The following is an 8,928-nucleotide window of genomic DNA, read 5'->3' as shown; positions in this document are numbered from 1 at the left end:
ATGGGCCATTCTCTTGTCTAATGAACTGTCATCTTATGGAGATGGTATTAGAATGCTCCTCATTTGCTCTACTCTGAATTCCTGGCCACAGCTTTCTTTGTCATTCTTGCAGGCAAACAAATACAGTTGAAAACACTTTCAAATTTGAATGAAGTGCTTGGAAAGCTTTGGTGGCTCTTTAAATTTTTCCCAGACTTTGTAGGAAGAAAACAGAAAATTTGTTTTCTTATAATTTGTAGAAGCTGAATGGGTAGTATATTTTCATCTGTATATTTATGACTTAATCTTTGGCTGGACTTCTGCATCAAACTATTTGAAGCCAGACATCTCTCTGTAGTTGAGAGAATTTGTGGATCAGCTTGGAACATGCATCTCCCAAAGTGATCTACGTCTAGGTGATTTGAGCATACAATTCTATAAATATTATATACAATTGAATTCAAGCCTATAAAGAAATAGATTACTTATTTGACACCATTTCATATTCTGTTAGGAGGCTATCTTGCCTGATTTAATCTTGCCAACCTCTGTTAACAGCTTAGTGGTTTACTTAGTTCCTTTTGACTTGTCTTGGTTTTAGGGGAATGTTTTTGTTTGAGTTGCCTATCTGTTTCTGAGCTACAAAAGAGATGAAAGCAAGTGAGTAAAGGAATGGCAAAGTCACGCAGCAAAACAAATTACATTCCATTTTACATTTAAAAAAAATAAAGTGGACAGCTAAACAAAATTACTTTTTACTGTTAAAATTACACATTATTAACCTGTGTTTTTGTGTATGTTCTTATTTACTATTTGCATATTTACAGCTGTTCTTTCACTTACAAAGAGAACGTTCCTTTCCTGAGCACAGAGCCAGATTTTATGCTGCTGAAATAGCCAGTGCACTGGGCTACTTACACTCCATAAATATAGTGTACAGGTAAGTTTCTGAAATGTATCCTTGTCCTGCAGAAGTTTAGAGTAGGACAAATTACTGAATAAAACCCACTACATGAAATAATTTTATGGGAAACTCAAACATAACAATTTAACCAAAACTTGAAGCTTTCAGCTGAAGAATAAAAGTCATTGCCTCTGAAGCTCTTGTAATAGTGATGGCTGTTTTGAATTAATACAATTTTTTTTTTTTTAAATAGGGATTTAAAACCAGAAAACATTCTCCTAGATTCACTAGTAAGTATGCAACATTATTTTTTATTTTCTGTGTTCTCTCACAAAATTGACACTTGTGTGTGTCCTCATGTTGACCATGTTCTGTTTTTAAAATACCACTCTTCCTTAAACAGGGTCATGTTGTGTTGACGGACTTTGGACTTTGTAAAGAAGGGATTGCAAGTTCTGATACCACTGCAACTTTTTGTGGGACACCAGAAGTATGTTGACAACTTTTGTGGTTTTTTGGCTAGTAATTAATGACTGTTGACTATTAATATTTGTGTAACTGGAAGATCGAATATTCCATTTTGTGCTGCTGGAGACTTGCATTATTTCAACAAGCTCTTCCATGAGACAAACCAAAGACGAGCTTCCTGCAGATCTGCTCTTTATCCTTTGCTAATATGCAGTGTCTCCTGCTTACTACTCACATCTGCATAATTTACCTCTCCCTCCCTCCTTTTTTTCAGCCCTTTTCAAACATTCAGTTCTTCCCATGTCTCCTAACTGCTGGCTAGACATAGGACAGTTAGCCTGTGTAACAGCTGCAACAGATTTGCCAATATGAATCTACTTCTCATATTCTGCTACTGATTTTTAGTACGTTTGTAAGGACTTAATATGTATGATTCTTGAGCGGATTTTACATGCGTGTGAAACTGAACTTGATGACTGAGATTATTCAACTCTGTTGTCTCTTTTTACTAAGAAAACTAGGCTGGAAAACTCAGAATCTGGAAGTCTTGAACACATGAGGGATTCACTAAAATGCCAGGATTAGTGGCTTTGATAATTTGATAAACATACTTTAAATTAGAGAAAAGGCTTTTGAAGGTAGTAAAGGGTGAGTGAGGAGCAACATTTAGCTGAAACATTTTAACTCAAGAAAAAAAAAAAAGAACCGAACCAAAACCACAGCAGGTGACAACACGTGATAGCTTATCTTATTTATAATCAGGGTAGGAATCCATAAAGCTGAGTGGTAAACGTGAGCTGAAACAATATTTGTTGAATATTTTTGAAAGTTCAAAGGACAATATTTAGAACACTGGTAACTCTGGATCTGTTTGAGAAAATCTGTGGGTTTTTTCCTCACGTTCAGAGGCTTAGTCTTCACATTTACCTTGGACTTGCATGAATTGCAACGTACGAGGATGCTAATGCTGTTGCTTTGTATGAGTTCTTACAAAACATCAAGACTAAACATAGCAGTTGTGTATTAACCTTTCTAATCCAAGGTTTAGATTCAAATTTTTCATGATTCTGCTAAAAGTGTAATGATCTTTTTGGTGTTTCTGAACACTGAGTTTAATGACTTGGCAAGTTCCAACACCTAAAAGGCTCAAAGGAGATTGTGAAAGATTAAAAAAAAGCTTAAGTAGTTGAGTTCAAAATACTTCAGCTGCTTTTCGTGCTTTTGGCAGGGTCATCTATGGACAAATGAATTACAGGCCATTCACATATATAGAAAGTTTGAGAAAGACTGATATAATTAAAGTGTGAATTTCAGTCTGTGCCTTGTCTGATAATGCTGTCGTCTATTTGTAAATTAAATTTCAGAACTTGATACTAGAGTTACAGAAGTGAGCATCTTTTTGTTTTGAGAGCTTAGAAACTGTGTGCTGTAGATGAGGGCTGAGATGATGATAATCCAGCCATAGTAGTTCTCTGTTGTGTGTAGTTTCGTATTATGAAGTGGCTGTCCTTGTGCTGTAGTGTTAGTAAACTCTAAAATATTGAGTAGATTTCTTGCAGGGCAGATGGAAACCAGTTAGCATTGTCATTCAGTGTTTGATGGTATCAGAAGTTTATCACAAATCAGTCAAGTGATACCTATGTGACAAGAATTTCAAATTTAGCAACTCACAACTCGTCCTCATCAAGATTTACAGTGAAACTTAATATAGGTCGTACAATTTCTCAGTAATGATAGATTTGAAGCAGATTTAAGATCTTCCATCATTATGTACTGGATGGGGAGCATACAGGCTAAGGATAGCAGAATAGGCATGGCTAGTAGCCACCTTGCTGAGAGATGTAGCCTCTGCAACAGTGCAGCAACCTATCTGAAATGTAAAAAAAGTTTCATAATAGAGGTGGCAAAATAGTTTGGCAAAACAATAGTGTGGGGAAAGTATTGTTTCAGTTGGAAAAACAGCTGTCCTACCTCGTAAATGACCAGGTGGTGATGAAGTATTTGCCAGGTTTGTTGAAGGACAAGGTAAATACTTAGCAGTCTCACAATGGCTATGAAGCAACTTTTCCTGAAGATATGTACTGTGATGTGACTGAAACCTAGGTTTTATTCTTGCTAGCCTAATGCTCTAAAATATTTTTTTTTCTTTATTTTAGTATCTTGCACCAGAAGTCATTAAAAAGCAGCCCTATGACAACACAGTAGACTGGTGGTGCCTTGGTGCAGTTCTTTATGAAATGCTTTATGGGCTGGTATGTACTTAATATGTGGGGAGCAAGGGTTGCTTCCCCTCCTCCTTTATGTGAAGTAACCCTGAGTGTTGTTAAAGATACTAACTTTTGCAAAATACTAAAATTTTGCGCTTAAATAGATGAACAGTTTGCCTTATACTTAACGTAGCACCTGTTTTTTTTCCTCCCTTGGATTTTGCATTGTCTTGATGTCTAAAACTTTGGTTTCCAGTGAACTGCTGGACATCAACTTTTCAGACAAGTCATCACTTTGAGGGAATATTAGAGTAAACTGAATCAACAGTGATAATACACAATAAAAAACCCACAGCTTATAAGTGGAATTTTGCCAAATTCTGGAATAAATGAAATTAAAAAGACTTTTACTTAGGTCTCCCAGAGTATCTCCTAGCATTTCCACTTCTCGATGCAGCATTAAAACAAAAAAATCTTACTATACTTCTTCTTGTCATAGGTAATCACTCCAGTAACAGTCTGTTCTGTTAGTTTTCTTGAGTTTTATCGCCTCCTCTAGGACCTTAAATAGGGCAGAGGCAAGTTCAGTGGGAGCTTTGAAGCTGGATGGCATTTGTGGCTACTTATGAGTGTGAGAACATGTTAGGAGAGGAGGAGGTGGGTGCGGAAGCCATCAAGTGTAAAAATCTGGCACTGGTGATTGAATTAGAACTGAGCAGTGCATAAGAAGAGGTAGATTTCCTCGCTGCTAGCAGTTTGTTTTTCTTATGCAATCATTTACTGATCTGTATGCGTGAAAAAAATTTTGCACGTGGCTTCAAATTAATGTATAACTCTTATTATTTTTTCAGCCTCCTTTCTACTGCCGTGATGTTGCCGAGATGTATGAGAATATTCTACATAAACCCTTAGTTTTGCGCCCAGGAATCAGTCTAACAGCCTGGTCTATTCTGGAAGAACTTTTGGAGAAGGATCGGCAAAGCAGACTTGGAGCAAGGGAGGATTTTGTACGTAATGTCCTAATTTATTAAACCCTACTTCACTTAAAGGGACATCAACAAATGTATGTGCAGAGCACAGGTTTAATGGTTGGAGATAGAGATTACTCTGTTATGTCTGTTTCTCTTTCCTCCTTTTTATTTCTTCATTAAAGACCCCAGTGTTGTCAGTCCCTGAAAGTTATTTGGGATAGGAGAGAGACGATTGTAATGGGATACAAACATTTTGAGCTTGGCTGCTGCTGTACCTGCCAGCAAAGGAAACACAATTCCTGGTGTAGTAGTCACTGAGGTGCACTAGGTAGGTTTCACTGTTCGTAGTGAAACTGGGAAATAATCAAAAGAAAAGGCTGTTTTCTGGTAACGAACTACAGCAAAAGCAGTCCTCAGATAAAGAGGAACACTAGTACCATGCAAACAGCAGCTCTTTTTTTAATCCTTAGAGTCATGGCAATTGTTTTCCCAGTGCAACAACAAACACTTGTTTGCAAGAAGGTGGTGTGAGAAAGTGTAGATGTCTTCAGAGCTGTGCAGTGAGGAATAATCTAGAAGGACTACTTCCGTCCATTAATTGTGAGATCTTCTTAGTCTTCTCTTTGCAGCCTTAATGTCAGGTAGTCAGTTGACCTTGTAACAGAGCATTGAGACTGTGACATTGTACTTTCTCGCAGTGTGGAACAAGACAGAAGGCTGGTAGCATTTAGCACAGCTGTTTGCTGCTTCGTAACTAGAAAGCATAATGCAGAGTTGTTGAAGCCAACACTTCTCAGGCAATCATCTGCTTTACAAAAAGTAACAAAACTTTGAGGCAGGAGCAGAGATATTGAGGGAAACCATTCTTGCTCTGTGGTAGACTTGTTGAAGGTGGTTGATTTTAAAGGCTTAAAAGCAGAAAATATTATCTTAAAAGGAAACCAGCTTGTAGAGGCAAACTAACAAATTTTAATTGCTGTTTTTACTCACTACAGCTTTTATTGCAAAGTAAAACGTGAATAAATAAACTGATGAAGGATTTGACTTCTTTATGTGCATGCAGTCTGAAGTAGCATTTACTATAATGCACAGGGTGGGTTTCTGAAATATCTAAAATCTTTATTCCTTACTGCAGCTTGAAATTCAAAAGCACCCATTCTTTGAATCTCTCAGCTGGACTGATCTCCTTCAGAAGAAGATTCCACCACCATTTAATCCTAATGTGGTAGGTGCCTGGTGCTGTTTTAGTTCATATCCATCAAATTTCTGCCTTTGAGGGCTCATCTATTTGCAAAAAATACTGGTTTCAGAATGGGAACCCTCCGGTGCCAGCTGGCCTTTGAGCAGTCACACTTTTGAGCAGTGATATTATCTTTTTACTTCAACCTCACTTTGACATATCACTGTTTCCTCTGCTCATTCCTGTCAAAGCACTGTAAATTTCTGTGGGGTATGAAGACCAGAGAAGAAAATACAGATAGCTTCTTTATTTCAAGACTTTCCAAAAGACTGATTTCTCACTTTTTTGTAGTTACTAAGCCTTAGTTGCAGGTTTTCTTTATCCTTCCATCCGTTTAAACCATGTCAGCCTGTGACTGCTTGTCCAAAAATCTGAGATGGAGGATGAAAGTCCTTCCTAAAGTCGTGTCAGAGCATCGCCTTTTGTTCAGTCTGTGTCTCTTTGGTGAAGATGCATTTGCTGTCTTTTCTCTTCTCTCTGTCATTAAATATTACTGTGCTTTAGTTCTTAAGTGTGTTACTGGGAAGCTGATCTATCATAACAACAGTAGTGTTGCTAGAATTTAACACCGATGGAAAAGGAGTAAAAGAGAATTTGGTGTGGTTCGGGGGATTTTTTTGGTGGGTTTTAGGTTTTTGTTTGATTGTTTTGGGGGGTTTGGGGGTGGGGGGAGTTTGTTAGTTTTTGCATCTCTCTAATGGTCATTTTAAGAAAGAGACATTTCTACATATTTCTTAGGTTTATCAGATCATAAAGGCTTTGGCCTGAACTCCAGCCTAAAAGAAACAAGCAGGCTTTTAATAACTGTTTTGTGGCGTGGCTCTCTAAATATCCTGTACTTAAATAGGAAAGAATGAAATAAAATAGATAGACTCAAGAGTTAAATTTGAAATCTCAAGGACAAATACAAGTTTAAAACACAGTATTAGTATGGCAGCTGACAGATCTTTCTGTTCTCTAGGTTGGACCAGATGATATTGGGAATTTTGATGCAGTGTTTACAGAAGAAATGGTTCCATACTCGGTTTGCGTTTCTTCTGATTACAACATTGTTAATGCCAGTGTCCTAGAGGCAGATGATGCATTTGTTGGATTTTCTTATGCACCACCTTCTGAAGATATGTTTTCCTAGGAAGTTAGAAGCTGACAGTGTTTTGGAAGTCCTGGAGTGAACTGAAATATTAGGGTTATGGACACATTCCAAAATAGCGTAACCAGTGCCTCATTTTGTGTGCAGGTTTGAAACCTATGAACAAACTTTCTCTGCTGTATGGGAGAAATGTGGGCATTTTGGATGGCTTTCTTTGGGGTTTGAACTGTTTGTTCCTGCTGCAGAAAATATTTTTAAAAACCTTTAAAAAGCGTTCTTTACATATTTTTTTAAGCAAAAACACTGACTGTTCTCAATCCCTTCAAGTTTACATTCATACCTATGTAAGATTTGGCTGGCACAAACAGCAACAAATTTAGTAAATTTATAAATGCTTTTGTACCTATTTACAGTGACTTTGTGCTTGAATTGTAACTATGCAAATTGTCTTTTGTATATCCTGGTTTAAAAAAGGTAAACGTTTCCCTGTTATATCAGTTCGAAATATATGTTAATTTACCTGTCAGCATTTAAATGAGGTGTTAATATAAGTTAAGACCAAGATTCTTAAAGGACTTCTACAGGGTGAGAAGTTGGTCATGTAGAACTGGATTGTTGCTCTTGCACTTGCTGAAGTACCCATTCCCCCCACGGGATTGTCTGAGGTATGGGGGATTACTGAAAGCAAGGTTGGAACAAATTAACTGGATTGATTTGCTAACATTTCTGATCATGTGTTCCACTCTTCTTTCCTCCTTGAGATAAATAGGTCTATATTTCAACTACATTTAAAATATTTTTGGTTAAAACTCTGCTTTTCCAAAGATATAATATGCAATAATCACTGTTACTTAAAAATACTATCTTGCTTTGACCTTTTGAGGTTGGGTGGTGAGGGGATCATGCCAAATATTAGGGATTTTCTCACAGGTTTATAGTTTGAAACACTAATATGTTCCAAATTGATTGTATTTCGGCATTCATAGCTACTTGTCTTTGCATTTCAATTTGCACCATTTTTAAATCTTCACTTGATATTAGGGGGAAAAAATGTAAATTACGCTGATATTTTTAAAATGTGAAAAGCTGTTGTATTTCTCATAACATACATGTGTATGGACAGACTGATAATTCTGAACAATTTCTGTTTAAGGAAATTTTTTTAAACAATGCAAAAATTGACTGCAGTTACAATGTATAAAGGCCTATCACAGTAGTAGTTTTATTATATATATTACTTGTAAATAACAACTTATTTTTGTCTGTTACTTCAAAATGTTCCGTGTTTTTTGTTCATAAATACATTCAGTTAAATGCCTTGATTTGAGAGAAGTCTGATAAGATACTGATTAGTAGCCAGAGTCAAATGTCAGCTAAATTTCAATATCTAAATAATCTATTTTTTTGACAAAATAAGAACTAGCTAAGAGAAATACTATCTATATTGCATCAACATCAGTTAAAAATGGGGAATATTGGAGAAACAAGTGTACCAATTGTGATTATTTTGAAATTAATGTTATGTCAACAATGAAACATTAGACAAGTGGAAACTAAAACAGGATTCCTTGCTTATCTCAAGTATCTCCTATAGCACCATCTCCTGCATAGTGCTTAAGTGATGCTGAGTAGTTGCAATGTGAGGTGTTGGAAGGAGTAGCTAGATAAAAGTAAGAATTGATATTGGCATGGAAAGGGAGGAAGAAACTGTGTTCTTTGTGGAAGTGGAGTGGCAGCTTGGAGCTCATTTTCTGTAGTGTCGCTCTTTGGAAATAGCTGTGCAGCTGCTCAGGACAACCAACGACTACATGAATCCTGTTCTTGCAGTTACAACCATGTGGAAGCAACAGCCTCATCCTTTATTTATTTATTTAAACACACATCTTTGATGGACTGGAAAGCAGAAAGTGATTGTAAGAAAGGATTCTCATACTGAGTTTTTACTCTCTGTACTCCTGAAATGACTGTGGGCTACTGTAACTACCTTCTCTTTATGGCAAGGAAGCACATACTGTAGCTACTTTCTGCTTCTCAGCAGCAAGGAAGTGCAGTACGGTAGGGAGATGAGG

At 36.8% G+C, this 8,928-nt stretch overlaps 1 protein-coding gene across 1 annotated transcript; it reads left to right on the top strand.

The window, feature by feature from the left end:
• Window positions 1-806: 806 nt before the first annotated feature.
• Window positions 807-7,502, top strand: LOC104523110 (serine/threonine-protein kinase Sgk3; the record flags this gene model as incomplete). Its single annotated transcript, XM_010165580.1, has 7 exons — window positions 807-919; window positions 1,137-1,173; window positions 1,287-1,373; window positions 3,508-3,603; window positions 4,410-4,565; window positions 5,665-5,754; window positions 6,731-7,502. Coding segments are annotated over 7 exons (750 nt in total), but the record flags the coding sequence as incomplete, so codon positions are not given.
• Between the last annotated feature and the right edge of the window lie 1,426 nt (window positions 7,503-8,928).

This window comes from Antrostomus carolinensis, unplaced genomic scaffold, assembly GCF_000700745.2.
Source record: "Antrostomus carolinensis isolate BGI_N321 unplaced genomic scaffold, ASM70074v2 scaffold33673, whole genome shotgun sequence".
In the NCBI taxonomy this organism is placed as follows: domain Eukaryota; kingdom Metazoa; phylum Chordata; class Aves; order Caprimulgiformes; family Caprimulgidae; genus Antrostomus; species Antrostomus carolinensis.
The sequence above is the reverse complement of the archived record's forward strand: the minus strand, read 5'-3'. Positions and strand labels throughout refer to the sequence as shown.